Consider the following 18,625-nt stretch of genomic DNA (forward strand, 5'->3'; position numbering starts at 1 on the left):
GCAAAAATTTCACAACCTCGCGAAAAGTGAGAGCAAAGTTTTCATGCTGAAAAGAGCATTGAGGCGTTAGGAAGAATAAATGAACAGCCCAGAGAAACAACACTTCCTTGAATGAGAAAGTCATATCTAAGGCTTTTAAAGCTCTTCAAGGATCGTCACAGGCTTTCACAATGGCATTGGAGGAATGTTGTAACCGAAGGGTGGCTGCCAGGTGCTATACTTGGCAGCCACCCTTCGGTTACGAATGGCCAGACTGTGGTGGCTATATCGCATATATACTCCCTTTATGAACCCACTCGCATAATGAACTCGCCCCCCAGTTTTGTTGGCTGAAATTAATTTTTTTTTTTTTCAGCCTTTAGCTTTTTGTAGCTGGTTCCTCAGTTTTCGTGCCGTCCACAGCGCAGACCTTGGCAGCACCCCAAGATGCAGCTGGCCCACCCACCCATAACATCATGTTGGAGAGCTCCTGCCTTGGCAGCGCGCCACAACAGCCAAGATGCTGCCTGCTGCCGATACCGCCCTGTGTGTTTTTCTTAACCTCGGGTGTAACCTGACCTTCAGGGCCGGTGTTCAGCATGTTATCTCCACATCATTGGTCGGTAGCCCAAGGCTACCGCAAAATTGCCTGATCAATTGCGTCAAAGTGAAAGATGCTAAACACCAGCGGCATGAACGCATCTGACCGCGTGCTTCACTGATGGCGGAAGGACGGATGGAGGTATAATATGAAATATCAACCCTTCCAAAATAATCTGTTGAAACTTTTTTCCCACCTGAACTGATGTCAACTTTTCTGGAAAAAAAGTGGGTTCAACACGAGTATATACGGTATATGCATGGCCAAAAGCATGGTACTATACATTGACCAGTTCTACTGCAATGAGTGAGGTAGACACAGCTACTGAACATGAAAACAAGAAGAGCTGTGCTCAAAATCGCATTATATCAAAGGTAAACACCCGAAGTGGTGTTCCGAGGAAGTTTTTTTTTTTCCCTTTTCTACAAGACTGCTGTCAACAAAACAGCCCCACCTACTTTTTTTTTTTTCACAGAAACTGTCGAAAACAAAGTTGCCTCATAGTCTATCAACAGGCTCAATATGAAAAATATTACTTAAACATTTAAAAAACAAACTTTTGTGACAAACATATGCAATTTTATCTTTTAGTTAATGAGTACTTAAACTGTTAAGACAACAACACCTGATGTCGACACTCACCTGGCTGACCAAGCATGTTGGTGAAGCGAACATCAGCCCGAATGGCTGGGTACAGCTCCACCCACAGGGACATGGACGTCAGCTTTCCTTTCTCATGAAGCTCATTCAGCAGCGTCTGGTAAAAACAGAGACAAATAGGCCCCCAAGCAAAACTGGAAGAAGCAACTTAGTTGTTACATGTAGCACACAGCATCAGAGGGGAGAGGCAAGGTGGCTTATCAGTGTTGCTCTGCTACACGCCATGAAAGCCCACAGGCATCCAAATGTGTGTCTGCGGACAAACAAAACGGAAAGGCTTTCTCGAATCTTGCAGCTACACAATACTCCATGTTTGCAAAAACATTACGTCAGCTTCATCTTGCCGCCTGCTAGCTTCCTGGTTGGTTCAAACGGTAGGAACAAGCACATTAGGGCAACAACACAAATTAGACTCCATTGGGAATATCAATTACATTTCTACACATACAAAAATCTGAGAAGGCTGCAAAAAGTTCTTTCAGAGCCACATGGCTGCGTTTATGAAGAAGCATTGTGTTTTTTTTTCCCTTGAAGGAGGGTAGAGCAAGTCCAAAACCCACCAAAAAGGCCTCGCGGTTCTTGCGTTGCTGACGCTTCAACCGCCTTCGTGCACGCTCCTTTTCCTCCTCTTCTTCCTGCTCTAGTTGTCGAATGTGGTCCTCAAAAATGATCAGCGCATCCTCCTTGTCCATGTCTGCACAAAACGGCCACATAATGCGTGACTGCCGCAAAATGCCGCCCCGTGTTGGACAGCAGCAAGAACGCACAAAATATTCTGGCATGCAGAGTACAAAGCTTTTTTTTTTTTTATTTCTGATTAGTTGATATTTGCTACACATAGTGAAATAATTAAGTTATCATTACTCAGACCTGTTCCCATGCCGGCCCATTATAATTGCCATCCAAATATCACAGAAAAGCTTTCACACCAACCAGTGTGCAACAATGCATGCACCATCATCACATGCACCTCAGGAGCCCTCTCTTCTTTGACAGAATTTCCAGGACTTTCATGAACTCATGAAGAATGATCTGATAGACTGATCCACTTGGAATACGGAAAACCTGTCTTATTGAAAAGCATACGTACACTGCACAGAGTATTTGTGCGATACTATATCAAGAATGTGTTTTGCTGCTTTCTTACCAGACAGGGTGCCCCTCAAGTGAAAAGATACAAACATTATAAGCTTGAGCGGCATGTCAGAAGCGTCAAACATGACAAGATAACACTAAACTAGGAAAGAAATTTTCAGACATCAAGCTAGTCTTATAGCCATCACCAATATTGTTGTCGTCATCAGCCCTGCATCCACTGCAGGACAGAGGCCTTGCCCACAATATCTAATTATTCGTGTCCTGTGCCCATCGTACCTTCGCAAACTTTTTGATCTCATTTCCCCACCTTACTCTCTGCCCTGTTATGAAGCCACTCTGCCATGATAACGGGACGCATATAACCACAAGGGGGCTAACACACGGATCCCAGGACCATTGGCTGGATTGACAGCCATTACTCACTGAGCAACTCGGCATCCTCTGCAAAGGTGGGGTTGTCCAGCAGCAGGTGTTGTGCCTCCTGCCAGGTTGTGCTGTGCATGATGCTCGTCATCGAGTCAAGGATGTCACTCAGCACCTGCATGTTGCGCTTCCGCAGCACCTTGGACTCCTCCTGCACCATTACAACACAGTTCGTTCAGAAGGGCCCCAAGGCTAGAAAAGAAAACAAACAGGCACCTTTTCCTTCTTGGCAAGAAAGAAGAGGACATCATCGAACAGCTCCTTGCGCTCTCGCTCGGGCACAGCCTTCCACACGTCCAGGTCACCGAACAACTGGTCCGCCTTCCGGTAGCGCGTGTTTGAGCTCATCTTGTCGTTGTTTTGCAGGAACTGCTCGAGGTCTTCCTTGGCTTGCTTTGCACGCAATCGCTGTTCCTCCTGCGAGGATAAGGGTCATTAAGGATGGCCCAACATGTTGGAACCCTGACAAAGAACATGGGCTCCCTAGGTTGCAAGATCGAATAATGTGCAGCAATGATATAAAAGGCAATTAGAGCTAGCTATTCCAGGTACCGAGTACTTACAATTCTTGCCCATGTAAAGTCATCCCTGAGGCATTTAAGAATCAAGGAGGAACTATGCAAGTTTTTTATGTCAGCATCCTCACAAAGGTCAGTTCTGTGTAACAAAGCGATTGTTTCTTCTAGATGCCCAATACTCATGAAAGCAGAACTTAAACTCCAGCATGCATATTTACGTGAAAACGCTTCTTACAAAAACAACTTTCAAAAACTACTGCACTGTAATGACAGTGCAATAACAAATTTGTTACAAAATGACAAAAGGTGAAAGGTGAGAGAATCAACCTAAAGTTTATTCCCTCGCTTATTGCCTCGTCTCCTTTTGACTATGGTCACAGAAATGCAGCACTGAGACCAGTAAAAGCTCTGATCTCCCCTCCTCACAGTGATGCAAAGATGTCAGTGCTCAGTCGTCTGAAAGCCGCTGAATCCACGATGTGCCAGGACCATCAGGGGCATGGTTCCCTCACAACAGTATTTGACAACTACATGACGAAAACGTTTTTTCTGGATTTCTACTGCACATTCTAATGTTACTTTTTGCTATGAGACAGATGAACAACCGAGGATCACGAAAAAAATGAATTGAAGAATCTAAAATTATGACCAAACAGGCAGTTTTATTATGTGCATCCCTCCTTAAGTGGAATCTCTAGTCGGTTACAGCTGATATTGGTGGCCCACACCATCTGTCTTGAGCAACTATCGTCCCTCCCTCGCATACAACAGAACAACAGCTGGTTGAGGAATTTTTTAGTTCTTTTCAAACATGCCAAATGATGCGATGGGGCAAAATATGAGAACACTGATAACACAATGCAAAACTGTGAAGTGAACAAAGATGCATTTGTGGTAAGTGACTCCTCCCTGAATTGTTATCCCCTTATCTTTTCTAGCCATGCTTGCTTCATTTTCACTCAGTGAATTTCATCACAGTGCATGCACAATGTGCTGCTAAAACAATTCCTTTTTCTTTGGTCCTGTGGTCTATACACATTTCACTGCCATGAGATACTTGCCCAAGGTGCAATGCACAGCTAATATATCGCAGTGCTTGCAACAGGGCATGGTTACTGCAGCCCTCGCTTAGTCAATCACTAATACAATGACCTATTTGGCCTATGTGGCATTGCCATGCTGTAGAACTAGTGCACTTTTTTTGTTAGAAGGACCTCATGATCTGTCATCACTTCCCTAGCGCATGCCATGTGGTAGCGCATCTCTCAAGCTAATTCAGTAGTATCTTTTTACAAGTATACACCAATAGTTGAAGCAGTTGATGAAGCACAGCAGTGAGATGCAGCATAGACAAACATGAAGCAGTTAGTGAAGCAGTAAAATATACATCTGAATGCCACGGGAGCCATGTTTACTGGACTTCAAAATAGTTTTCATGTTAAAGCACTTATTTACCTCAAATGCCCCTTGGACGGGCGTTTTACATGAGGGGTTCATTAAACACAAAATACAAAAACATTAAGCACAAAAATAATGCTGAGGCCCATGAAGAGAAAAGAGAATGTGCCTTTTCAGAATACTACTTTGATGCGGCACTGTACTATGCCAAACACAACAGTACAACAGCCTTGAAATTTATAAGCATAAAGATGCATGGAAAAAAGTGAAACCACAAATGTCTGATGTGCATGTATACAAATTTGCTAAAAGTGATAGATCACACTACTGCGACAAGTGGGAAAGAAAAAAAGAAATGAGATACGGCCAACCTTCTCCTCTTTGCTTCTTTGTGTCTTGTACAAGTTGAAGGCCTGCTTCTTCTCATTAAGCTTGCGTAGTGTCCCGTAACGAGGATCGTTGGCAATAAGCTTCAGAGCTTGCTCCCAGCTGGCATTGCTTGGCACATCCTGCACAAAACGTGGACATAAGACAATGAGGTGAACCAGAAAATAAGAGGAACCTAACATGCCATCCACTATACTCAATGCTATCTTGCACTGCCCCAGCATGAGAGAAGATAAGCACTTAGAAACAGAAGCATGGCCCTTCATTTTTTTCACCGGACTATCACTGCTGTCGTCAAAATCATCACCACAGAAACAGTAGCAGTGGCCACAGCTTCCAAAACATTAGGACGTGAAAAATAGAGAGGCAAGGTGGCAGGTGTCACCCTGCAGCTGCAATTGACCAACAAAAACAGCACAGGTGGCACAAAACAACGCCCACAACTAGCAGGAAAAATTAAAATAGAAATGAGCAACTGGGAAAAAAAATGCCACTAACAATCACAGACAAAAAGAACAGGTGACCAAACAGGACACAGTGTGTCCACCCACCTTCTCCTTGAGAAGATCCTTGAATGCCTCAATGGCCTCCTTTTTGTCCTTGAACTCAATGGGCCGGTCCTTGCTCTCCTCCTCCTCATCGCTCGACCTGCACATGTCCAGAGTCTCAGGGACACCAAGGCCTAAGGGCACGCAAGCCCCACTTACTTCTCCTCCTCTTCAGCTGGCTGCTGCTGCGGCTGCTGTGGCTGTTGCGGCTGCTGCGGTGCTTGAGGTGCTTGTGGCTGTGCCTGTGGTGGCTGCTGTGCCTGCCCAGGAGTGCTGCCTGCAGCCTCCGCCGGCGCCGAGCTTGGAAGCTGGATGTTCGCAACGCTGTCGTCCTCCCTGTATTGTGCCGCACATTGCAATTCTGACAGACAGAACACCCTGCCCTCCCTCAACTACAGGTCCCTAACTTCCTATGGCGAAAAATTGATAATAAAGAATCCATGAAACTCTAAGCAAGACATCAAATAATGCTTCAGAATGCACTTTACATTATATTTTATTCTTTTTCTTTTCTATTTTTTTTTACAAGCTTTATGTAGGTAAAGTGACCTTGAGAGCCGCTAGGAGAAGCCAGCTTTTTAGTGACCTTCCGGCAAAGCGCACAGCGTGCAATCACAAAGGTGAAGGTGGCTATGGATATAGAAAGAAGGTGGTGCACGTTTTTGAGATACAGTAGCCACTGAAAGAGTTGAATGGGACTGGGCAGCTCAAAACACGAAGTAGCAGCGGCACGGTGTGGTGACGGTGGATGCTGCTGCATGGCAGGTTGCGTGCATTAAAGTATCGGAGGCTTTGCTTTGCACGCATCTGAAACAGTGCCTTTTAAATAACGTCAACGTATCCATTGCTTCCGTATTTTAGCACACTATCTGCATTTTTTCAGGGCGGACTCCCGGTTATGGTCGGCCTGAACAGTTCAAGATTGCATTACAATCTAATAATATTTGTTTTGAGATTCTCCTGAGTTCTTGAGCTCCCCCTTTCACGTTATATTTGTGCATATAAAGTAATACAGTCGACGACCGAAAATTCGGACGCCTGATTTTTCAGTCATGCTTGACTATTCAGGCTTTTTCGCGGCACCATGGGATGGCCCATAGAGCCAATGTATAAGAGCACCTGAAATTTTGGACGCACCGCAACTGACTGCTAGATTTTTCGGACCTCGTTCGCACTTGCCACCAATATCCAAGCCGCCATATAATCGGTACAGTGGAACTTCATTAATTCAAACTGCTGGAGGGATCGAAAACTTGATCATACAAAATGAAATTCAAGCTTAAAAGGAGCCTCTTAACATGCGATGCTGAAATTTTGTGCGAGTCAGCACATTGCGCCCGCATGGTTTCGAATTCGTACTGTTCTTGAATGTCTCCCGCCACACGACCTTGAACAGTAGTCAAAGAGTTCGCGGAACTGATCTGTGCAGAGTTTTTCATCCTGAATACGGAAAGAGGTAGCAGCGAAACACATGGGAGGCATACGGGTTTATGGAGACAGCGAGCACGGGAGGAAATGGTGGTGCATTTCAAAGCAAGGTCCGCATACCCGTGGCAAAATGCACCGCAACCCTGGCTTTTTCTATCGTAAAACCGTAAACAGCTGGCATTTCAATGGCAGGCAAGATGCCTCTCATTATACACAAGCCACCGCAGAGTGCATAGCGGCGGATACGAAGCCGATTTTGGTTCTAGTTGCTAGGCCTAATGACGAAGGCAACGCCAACGGCGCGCTTGCTTCTCGGTTCTTATTGTTTCGCCATCTTCGCGTTCTCGTTCCCGGCTCATAGTACTGCGGGCACAGCGCAGTTCCCGAAGTGGCGTGTTCACTTTCCCATTTAGACTTTGTCCCAACCCGTGCGTTCATCCGCGACATACTGACGGCAGCACAGCCAGGCCAAGCTCGTGAAAGCGGTCACCGGCCGTTGTCTGTGCATGTCACGCGGCAAAATTTAGTCATAAGGAGCTTTAGAATGTGTTCAGTACAATTGACCCCTTCCTCTGGCATACATATAGTAAGTTCGTGATTTTTTTCAGTGAAATTTTATTTTCCGGACTGCCTGATTTTTCGGTCGTTTTCGCGTCCCCTAGAGAGTCCAAAAAATCGATCGACTGTATAGACATTTTTACATCACGCTGTTATTCCTAGTAAATCCATAACAGCAACTGCATCGAAAAAGAGAATGTGACTACAAAGAAAAAGGAGAGACTAGTATCACTTTTCAACAGAAAAATTTTTGGCTTAGGGGAGGGGGATAGTTTTCATCAAGAGTGACATCAATTTTAAGATGCACAGAATGTTAAATAAATTTTAAGATGCACAGAATGTTAAATAGCTAAACCAAAATATAGACTACAATTTTATTAGCTTTTATAGGCCATAAGAGCATGACTTTGAGCAAATGACTAACAAATAGAAATTACTAGCAAAAAAGCCTACTCACTTTGTAGTCTCTCCCTGGGAAGCAATTGTGGCTGCAAAGAAAAATGAGATCGAATATCATAATTTACACAGCAGTTTAACACACTGCTACCCCCAGCTTTTTTGGGGACTTCAAAAGAGACAGCATGAAAGGAATAGTGTTCTGTTGGATGCATACCATAGGTAGTCACCAGTTTGCAAACAGTGAGAAGCAAACAAAATTCTGCACGACATACCTGCATTTAATAAGCGACCAGAAGTTTCCTTCACATACCTAAATTAGTAGAGGCACACCATAACACTAACCCTATGAGGGGAGGCAAGTAACGAGACAGGGACATAACCGTAATGCCTCTGTCGTATACAAGTGTTTTCAACACTTGTTGACATGAACAACAGTCGGGCAGGGACATCCGCAGTGCTAAACAATGCTCAGCTCTCAATGATAATTGAGCTCAATATAACAGAACCAAGTTGAACATGCCAAATGAAGTGATGGGAGTCAACAATCCCACTGTATTCAGACCAGGGGTGACATTTCCCACCATGATTTTTTTTCTAATTGCATGAAAGATCACTGTCTCAGCTAGACACACAAATCTACTAGTACTTATAAATAGATTTGCACAAAATGTGCCAAAGCACAAAACTACACATAAAAAAAAGAACTTTAACCAAGTGCTGAAGCATGACACCTCTACTAAGTTGCTTTGGCCTTGTAAAGTGTATAATTGTACACATTCACAGTCCAAAGCTCGTGCAAAAGTTGCAATTTTGTAAAAAAACAGCATGAGGCAGTTTAAAACAGGCTTTTTTTTTTACTTAGTGATAGGTTGCATATGGCATAACCAACAAGTTGACTGGGTTATGCAGAGTGCTATGCAAACGGTTTTGAGTGGCACTCAGTTCAATGGCTGTTGGAAAGGCTGCCTGTGCAACGAGGATATACAAGGCAAGATTATGAATTACTCTCACCATGCGCATACTTGCGCACATTCTTGCTTAGTAACGACAAATATGCAGCTCATTTTCCTCTGCCTGCACTCCTTGTCCAAACGGGGCTCACCTTGACCCCATGTAGCACCATTTACACAGGCAATCTTGTAGTGCACAGTTTAAATTTATACATGTTGGCATTGCCTAGGGTAGCTTAAAGGTGCACTAAAGAGGAATCTGAACTCGTCTTTTTACTGCGGAAACTATCTTTACATTCCGGGCATTCTTAGAAACTTCGAATTATTGTCCTGTGTGGCTGATTGCCCTAATTAAATCGGGTTACTTAATCATCTCAACTCCCGCCTTTTTTTTTAAACTCAACGCGGTAGGCAGATGGAGGCAACCAACGCATCAGCCAGTCCTATGGCGGCTTGCCGCTCTGCCATCAGTGGAGTGATACGTAAATCAAAGAGTCCACGTGTATTTTTATTTCCGTGGGCCTAATTTACGGCTATATTGTCTGTGACTGAAACTTTATTCACAGAAACAAAACAAAAAACGGTGAAAGGGAAGCCGCCACTGGACTGGCTGAAAGGCACTCCACGCATTGGTTGACTCTGCCTACCTACCGCGTTGAGTTCAAAAAAAGGCGCGAGCCGGGACGTTTAATCCGATTTAATCAGGGCAATCGGCCACACAGGACAATAATTCGAAGTTTCTAAGAATGTCCGAAACGTGTAGACAGAGTTCCAGCAGTAAAAAGACGAGTTCAGATTCCTCTTTAGTGCACCTTTAAGATTCAGTAAGCTAGACTCAGCTTGGCTACATCGGGTTACAAGCACCAGGTTGGAGTGAAAAATTTGAATCTGCCTACTCTTCAGTAGCACAATTAAATACAATCTACATATGTATGTATTAGCTCTAACTCCTCAAGGCCATGTAATTTTGCATGGCTTTCATTCAATAAACTTTTTTTTTTTCCAGCAGTCTCAAGCCTCATTCTAAAGTTTCCATATGCTAATGTAAACATTTACACATATGAACACCCGCTCAGAATTTTTGTATGCGAGGTATTAGAAGCAATAAATATTCATGGAAAGCTCGCAAAACAAGCTAATTCCGCCCCTAGGGGTACACACCCTCTCCTGGATACATGAGAATAAGGAAGCAAAAAAAAATTCAGCAGACACTCTTAAGATTGCTTATTAGCGGGAGTGCGAAAGCATTACTGTCCCTGTGTGCATTGACACCCACCCACACACACACAACCCATACACACATGCCTGCGTAGACACTACCCAGAACATTGTATGACGAACAGTTGCACCACAATTTTGATATACAAATTGGTTTTTAAGGAAAGGAAATGGTGCAGTAACTGTCTCCCATCTCCACGGACTCCTCAACCCTTATTAACCGAAGGGGTTGAAGGGGTTAATAACGGCGTGATGTGAGGAGAGGAAGTCCCAACCAAGGATAACGTCGTGTGAGGAGCAGGCGAGGACGATGAACTCGATTGTGTAGAAAATGTTCTCGATAAGCAGGAGGGCGGTACAGGTGGCTAACGGTCGAATATCCTGAGCGCTGGCGGTGCGGAGAGAAACGGCAGGAAGGGGCGTCGTCGCTTTTTTGTCTGCGACAGAGGATGTGAGTGAGAACGGAAACAGCTGCGCCAGTGTCAACAAGTGCTTCGACAGTGACTCCCTCAATGAACATGGTAATAATATTGGCAGGCACAGAAACAGGTCTTGAGTGAATCACTGGTGACGCAGTTTTTGCCTCCGGAACTGCGGCCGTAAGTTTTCCACATGGACGGCGGGTTGGCGGCGGAGCATCGGAGAACGAGAAAAGCGACCAAGAGACGGCGAGCGGTGGGAGCGCGGATGGTAACTATGAGAAGAAGAATCCGGTGGTAGCTTGTGTGACGCAGGCGGGTACGATGGCAGAAGGCCGTATGTCGGCACACGCCTATAATCGCAGGGACGGTGGTCACGACTGCGACACAAACGAGCCACATGACCAGCGACGCTACAGGCATAGCAAATAGAGCGGTTGTCTTGTGTGCGCCAGGGGTTGAGTGGCTGCGGCTGTGATCGGGGACGGGCAACCAGACGGTAAGATGGGGTTGCAGGTCGCTGGGGTTCTAACTGCCGGGTAGGTAGCCTGTATACAGGGGCAGCAGTTGAGGGCCGCGACCGCACCACGGCATCGACGTACGTCAGAGGAACCGCGATCAGGGGTGGCCGAGGAGGAGGTTGCCGGACTTCAGCGACCTGCTCCTTGATAACACGCTGTGAGCAACGGCGCAGGCGTAGGCGGGTAGGTAGACAGAGAGCTGGAGTGCGACTTCCTCACGTACAAACTGCTGGATGCGCTGGAGGACTCCAGCGACTGTTGGTCCAGAGCACCGTCCCCTGGGAGAGCCAAGCTGGAAAATGTGGCCTCCTGAAAGCCTGTACGCCGGGTAGAAAGGCGCTGTTTGCGCAGCTCATCGAAGCTTTGGCAGTAGCCGATGACACCGGAGACAGTCTGGGGATCTTTGGCGACGAGCATCTGGAAGGCATCACCCTCAATGCCTTTCATAATGTGTCCGATCTTGTCGGCCTCGCTCATAGAAGGGTTGACACGCTTGCAGAGATCGACATCTTCTAAATAACTGGTGAAGTTTTCAGCGGTTTGCTGGGCCCGAATTCGCAAGCATAGCTTGGCGCAAAGCTTTCACACTGCGGGACAGCCAAAGATTTCTGTCAGACTGGATTTTAGATTTAGAGCTGCCCAGCTTGAGATGTCAGCCTCGTGGTTCGAAACCAGAGATTGGCTACGTCGCTCAAATAAAAGATAACGTTGGTGAGCTTGACGCTATCGTCCCCCTTATTGTATGCGCTTACGCGTTCATAGGAGGCCAGCCAATCTTCCACATCTGTGTCACCTGTGCCGCTGAAGATGGCCGGGTCACGCTGCCGTGCGGCGCCGGAACAGAAGACAGCCGACGGAAGCGGTGAAGCGGTTTGGGCGACGGTCTTAGGCATTGCAGAGGCGGTAGACAATGGGCGGGTGCAAAGCTCCAGGGCGAGAGGATCGTTGGCACCTCCACCACTTGTAATAAGGAACGTCGTGAAAAGCACAGCATTGCGAACAACCAACGGTACAGTCCAGGCACAGACCAGAGGCAGCGGTCAGTCCAGAGCACGCATGAGGGACGGAGCGTTCGGCGCTCGAGCTTCGGAGCGCTCAGCGCTTCTCATCGTCTTCTTCGTTGAGCGCCAGCCTCTGAAGATTCCAAAGCCGAAGGCCAGTCTTACAATTTTATGAAAAAAGTGCGTCCATTGTGCTAGTAAATATGGTAATTGTGTTGTAATGTCTGTGACTACGCTGGATTTTTTTTTTTTTTCACAGTCGCAGCATGGAAAACAGTCTTCCTTAAGCATTTGCAGCTAAGAACGCTGCTGGAATATGTATAAAAACAATCTGTACCAGTGCTTGTGCAAAACGATCAATGTATGTATGTACAAACACTATTGCCCGTAACCATTGGTGCACCCACCCCATCAAACTGTTCTTTACAGGGCCTCGCATCGCTTTACGGTGAATTCTCCTCACAGCAAAGAGTGAAAATAGCTTCATTACCTTTAAGCTCTTCAAGCTCTTTGGGAATGGTCCAGCGAGACTCTTTGGTGAGGACGTTGTGGAAATAGGTGCGCCCTGTGTCTGACTTATACTCCTTCCAAGGGCACTGGGACAGCAGCAACTAGCCACACAAGAAAACAGAGCACAGATCATCACATATCCCACAGCTCTTTCACAAAACTAAAAAAAATCACAGTAAATAACACGATTTTACATGCCAGACACACGAGTGTCTGGCAAGTGTAGTGCTTTTCACACTAAACCAGTCCGGCCACATTGTATCAGGTTCTGAGCCCAGTGGCTTTCGGCCACGGATTCGGCAGCCATCCGAACCCAGCTGCATGCCACTTTCATATGCCGACAGGAGCAACGCTGGTAATTTTTTTCACAGCGGGGAAGGGGTGGCATAGGCAGGTAGCGCATTTTGGAAATTGAACTTCATATAATTTGGGCATTTCTTTCGGTCCCTTGAAGTCCAAATTAACGAGGTTTAACTACTCTTATTTTATTTTTAGTTGCCAGATATGTATACGTCAATTAATGGATTTCATTTTGTTAATCATTTCACACTTAACAGGTTGCACACTTGTTATCCTGTCTAATCAAGCAGTATACAATTCTGTGCATGTTGTGTTTGCTTTTGTATGGCGCCGAGTCTTAAATGTGGAAATCGCTAAAAACTTGGACACAGTAATTAGACATAAAATAATTCATGTCATGAAAACCATGAGGTATATAGAAAAATCAGCTGCATATTCACTTTTAGGATGCCAAAACACATTAGACACGTAAATTTCATCTGCGTAACCTAAAAATTAACAAAGTTTGGTTGAAGATCAGGGTCTCCTCTTAATTTTGGTTGCAAAGACCATCGACTATTTTGAAGAAAGTAAGGACAACATCTGCCTAATCACCTTTTTTTGAAAATTTTTTTCATCAATACTCAAAAGCATTTTTTCTTCATAGTATTTGTATTTAAAAATTTCATTACTTACGCACTCGATTTACAGTCACAAAATTATCAAGTATGCCGAGATGGGTACATATTTCTCAGCTTTATAGTTTGGACACTTAAAAAACACACACAAACAAATGGACCCCATTAACTGGCAATGAAACAAGACAAACTTAGCTGATGCTCCGATGTGTTGAGGGTATTACCCACCTTGTTTTTAGCTGCAGGAGTCCAAAAGAGATACAGTAAACTCTCAATTGTACGAACGTCGATTTATCGAATATTTCAGAATAACGAACTTTTTAAAAATCCCCGGCAGTTTCCCTATAGATCCTATGCAAAAAAGTTTCACTTAAACGAATTTCGGAACAGTCAATATTTCAATCTAACGAACTCGCTCAGAGGACTCAGGCTTATTTTTTTTATCAGTTCAACGAAGTTTTGTGCCCTGCACTGCACCCGCACGAAACGAGCATGCGTGTGATCTCAAAGGCCATGAACAAAGTAACATCGCTGGCGCCGCCAGAGCAAAGCGGTGATCTGCCACACCACAAACCACGTGATGCGTGTTTTTTTTTTTCCGACCAGCTAGTCCTGGCATGGTCGTCGTCTTTCTTTCCAGTCTCGTCGGTTTCGTGTGTGCACACAAACAACCCACGTGGTGCGTTTTTCATCGGCTCCGTCCAGCTTTCCAGTTTTAAGTAGCAACGGCAATTCACGTGCCCACTTTCGAGGTGAGTGTGACGAAACGGAAGCGGTCGTCTCTCTCGGACAAGCTGGAAATCCTTCAGCGCCTGGACAACGGTCAAAGGCAAGTGGACATTGCAAAGGACTACGGAATTGCACCGCCGGCGTTGTCAACGATTGTGAAACAAAAATCGAAGCTTGAAGGAGAAACTTCGATGAACCCCGCCAGGGAACGACTCTGCACGGGGTACTTCAAAGAAGTGGATGATGCCGTTGCGGTATGGCTTCGCGACCTACGATCCCAAAACATTTCTTTGTCTGGCCCGATGATACAGGGCAAAGCGAAGGAATTTGCCCTACTTCTGGACGTTCGCAGCTTCGAAGCAAGCAGTGGATGGCTTACACGATTTCGGGATAGGCATGGGATCACGTGGAAAACGATTTGCGGCAAAAGCAAGGATGCCGACCAAGAGGCAGCGAAAATCTGGAGGGATGAAAAACTTCGCGATGTCATTATCGAATATTCACCAGACGACGTTTACAATGCAGATGAGACTGGTATGTTTTATCAGACTCTTCCAAACAAGACAATGGCTTTCAAGGACGACTGTTGCAAATGCGGGAAGCAGTCAAAGGTTAGAGTTACTGTGCTCTTGTGCTGCAACGTCAGTGGCACCCACAAGCTCAAGCCGCTAGTGATAGGGAAATATGCGAAACCACGATGTTTTAAATGTCTCCCTTCACTGACATAAGCCTATAAAAACAACCAGAAGGCATGGATGACCAGAAATATATTCAGCGATTGGCTCCTTACCGTGAACGAAGAAATGGGGAAGGCAAAGAGAAACATTCTTCTGATAGTGGACAATTGTTCAGCCCACCTTGTTGATGTCCATTTCAGCAATGTGCGTGTCGAATACCTCCCGCCTAACTGCACGGCTGTGCTTCAACCACTCGACCCGGGCATCATTCAAAACTTGAAGATGGAGTACCGACGGCGGCTGGTTCAGCGGATTTTGATCAATCTGAGGGTTGGCAGCAATGCCCCCATCAACGTCAGGCAGGCGGCCGAGATGGTGACAGGCTCCTGGTGGTCAGTAACTCCGGCTACCATTAGAAACTGCTGGCAGAAATCTGGCCTTTCCCCTCTGAGCAATGAATGCGAGCCCGAGGAACAGTGCGACGAGATGATAGACTACGCGATGTGGACAGAGATGTCATCAGCTGGAGGTCGATAGCAATAGTACTTCGTTTGAAGACTATGCCCAGTGTGACAGTGCACAGATTACCTGTGCTGGGCAGACGGATCTGGAGATTGTTTCTAGTGTTCGTCCTGAAGAAGAAGAGTGCGACAAAGAAGAGGCAACTACAGAGCCAGTTTCAAGCCCTATAACTCTTGCTGAAGTTGTAAGGTACATTGGAAAGTTGAGAGACTTTGTGTCTCAACAGCAAGCTGTGCCAGAAGAAGTGTACAAAAACATTGACTTTTTGGACATTTTTGTTACTTCCTGTGCTTTAAAAGTACAAGTGCAGAAGAAGATTACAGGTTTTTTTTCAAAGTGAGAAAGGCAGCATTAAAACTGTTATGCACCTTGTACTTGCTGATATGTATAAATTCCATTTCACACATCTTTAGCACTATGGATGCCATGTCTTATGCTCCATGAATTGCACTTCAAACTTTTGACTCTGTATGCCATGTCTTATGTTTGTCGTCTAGTGAATATTCAGTTAAGAGAACTATTTCCTTCGGTCTCTTGAAGTTCACTCAAGTGAGAGTTCACTGATCAAGTGAAGCTGTGAACATTTCAATTGACATGTATAATGTAAAACAGCATTTCCAGCAGCTCTACCCAGTTCGGCCACTGAAAAAAAACATACAAGTACAGTGAATGTTTGAATGCTTGCACATGCTCACCAGTGCTAAAGACAGCGTTAGATGCTAGGTCAAGAACCCAAAAGACGTGGCAAAGTGAGCAAATGTCTAGGCAAAGTAAAAGAGGTAATCCTAACATGGACGCAAGATCGCAGTTCTGCTGTCAGTAAGTAAAGGTTACCTCAGTGTGTGTCTTTAGTTCATCAGGTTTCTCCCAGCTGGACTGTTTGGTGGTGTGGTTGTAGAAATAAGTACGGCCATCCGGAGCCTTGTGCTCTGTCCAGCTGCTGCTCTTCTGTGCACGCAGGAGACCGGAATCATTATTGTTTTTTTGTGAGCACCGTCTTCTGTCATCACCATGCACATACATAGGACACTGGACAAGCAATCCCCTTCTAGCTGTACTTACAGAGGCCTGTGGAGTGGCAGGTGAAGGTGCAGCAGCGCTCTCAGCAGGTGCAGCAGCCGGGGCGGCTGGCGGCGTAGAAGTTGCCTCCGGCTTTGGGGAAGCTGCCGCTGGCTGGGATGGCGACGATACAGGCAGGGTTGCTGGCACTGCAATCAACAGCAGTGAACATAATGCCCAAAAGAGATTGTACTCGTGTTAAAAATGCTGTTGCTGCTATCAGAGGAGCTCAAGCATCTAATCAGATCAAAGGGCATGCACACAATCAATTAACAAGTCAATAAATTATGTAAGCCAAAGCTAAACCTAGGCAATGAAGCGTGGCGCAGAAGCAGAGGACTACAGCGGTGTGCAGCGCAATTTAAGTACACAAGCATTTCTGAGTAAAAAACATAAAAACGCAGCTGCCATGAATGAGAAATGAAAATGGAAGCTTGTGCTCAGTGGCAGAATGCCACAGCCACCGAGGTACAACACCCAGTGAAGACCAGATGTACAGTCAGCATAAACTACACTTTGAACATGTAGGAGTGAACAACAATGTCTTACACAACTGCTACAGCATCAGAGCAAGGGCAGTTGGTTCACATGTCACACACCTTTAACATAATGAATGAGCCCAAACCATAACAATTTTACTCATTGGTAGATATACTAGCAATAAAAAGATGGAAATTCTTGTCTATGTCTGCCGTTATGAATCAGTTTATGTCAACAGTACACAATGCTGTGCCCACCTTTCTGGCCTCTTCATTTCCATAACCAAGTTTTCTGTACTTTGATCACCTTGTTATGTTCCCCTTTACTGTCTTTGTCACATCCTGTACACAGCACAAGTTTCATGTATGCAGAACGACTTAATCAGGTTTTTTTCGAATAAGCTTCGTGTTTGGCGTAATCAATGTCTAGACAAAAACTTAAATCACTGCCTAGATTCAGATGCATTGAGTTCAATTCAGGTGATTATATATTTCAAACAACACCGTTTAAAATCCAGAAATAGTACCCCTGCAATGACACAACCTCCTAACTATTCATGTAGGTTCCTGAATTTGATGGAAAGATGAAGCTGCACTTCTCCTGTATGCGAATTAAATACTGTAGAGCACCGCTGTTACATTCCCGGGTGCTGCGTTTTCCTGGCGGGTGCTGCGTTTTCCTGGCTGCTACATTTTTGTGAGCCAGTCCTGTCCAAGCTCCCACAGCATGATGCATCGTGAGTGTCACTTCACGACAGTGCTTTGCACCGTGCTAGCGTTTTGGCAGCGACAGCAGGCCAACCAAAGTGTGGCTTCATCGGTGGGTTCCGGTGTCTTGCACCCACGCCAACGCGAGCACACTCAAGGGCGGTGCGAGTCTTGTTGCAGCTGTTGGCGCAGTTCCATAGCAGCGGTAGACTGAGAGCGAACAACCAAAGGTGTGAAAATGAAACTATGCTGCACAGGAAGCGCAGTACGAGATACAGTTCCGCAGGTTGGCTCCGAGCGATGTTTCTGTCATCCGCGTTTGCACTGTCACCTGCAGCTTAAAATCACAATCTCTTGAGCCCAATTGACAATTATTGTATGATTAAAGTGGCTGCCACAAAAACAATTTTGCCCGCTCCGTGCCCCTCTCTCTTTGCTGCTGCCTCCCCTGCACAACTGCTGCTGAGGCAGACGGTGTGTGCCATCACAAGGCGTTCAGGACATTCTGTGCATGCGAACAATTGCCAGAGCCACAAAGCCTTGTAAACTCCTGACAAGCATCCTAAGCATGATGAAAAAAAAAATCTGCAAACACCGGTGGAATTTTTTTTTAAATGTGCGCTTCCCGGCCATAACGTCTCCTGCAAGGTGCACTTTTTTTCCACAGTCTCATGAAAAACATAACAGCGAAGTTTTACTCTACTTTGAAAGCGTACGTTTCTCACTTTGTCAACATACTTTGTGAATGCTTTGTGTTGGGCATGTTATAATGGGAATAAAGCACCCAGGACTGTTATCACGTATACTCTTGAGAGCTCATAATCGATAAAAAACGATATTTCTACAGACAAATCTGTATTTCTGGCCAAATATTTCCCAAGACAAATATGATAGATTTTACTGGCATTCCTGCATGGG

At 45.4% G+C, this 18,625-nt stretch overlaps 1 protein-coding gene across 5 annotated transcripts in view; it reads right to left on the bottom strand.

Moving 5' to 3' along the window:
- The window catches only part of Prp40 (pre-mRNA processing factor 40), a 49,378-nt gene that overhangs the window by 25,009 nt on the left and 5,744 nt on the right, over nt 1-18,625 (bottom strand). For all 5 annotated transcript variants that reach the window (XR_013313473.1, XR_013313472.1, XM_077660359.1 and 2 more), the window contains exons 4-14: nt 16,524-16,669; nt 16,296-16,409; nt 12,597-12,717; nt 8,056-8,086; nt 5,772-5,948; nt 5,616-5,712; nt 5,049-5,186; nt 2,978-3,178; nt 2,762-2,912; nt 1,801-1,934; nt 1,223-1,337 (exon numbers count right to left, since the gene is read on the bottom strand). Coding sequence is in view for 3 of the 5 variants with exons in the window: in XM_077660359.1 (XP_077516485.1) it covers nt 1,223-1,337; nt 1,801-1,934; nt 2,762-2,912; nt 2,978-3,178; nt 5,049-5,186; nt 5,616-5,712; nt 5,772-5,948; nt 8,056-8,086; nt 12,597-12,717; nt 16,296-16,409; nt 16,524-16,669 (1,425 nt within the window). In the remaining 2 variants the exon portion in view is untranslated. The remainder of the gene's footprint in view (nt 1-1,222; nt 1,338-1,800; nt 1,935-2,761; nt 2,913-2,977; nt 3,179-5,048; nt 5,187-5,615; nt 5,713-5,771; nt 5,949-8,055; nt 8,087-12,596; nt 12,718-16,295; nt 16,410-16,523; nt 16,670-18,625) is intronic.

This window comes from Amblyomma americanum, chromosome 3 (assembly GCF_052857255.1).
Source record: "Amblyomma americanum isolate KBUSLIRL-KWMA chromosome 3, ASM5285725v1, whole genome shotgun sequence".
In the NCBI taxonomy this organism is placed as follows: Eukaryota; Metazoa; Arthropoda; class Arachnida; order Ixodida; family Ixodidae; genus Amblyomma; species Amblyomma americanum.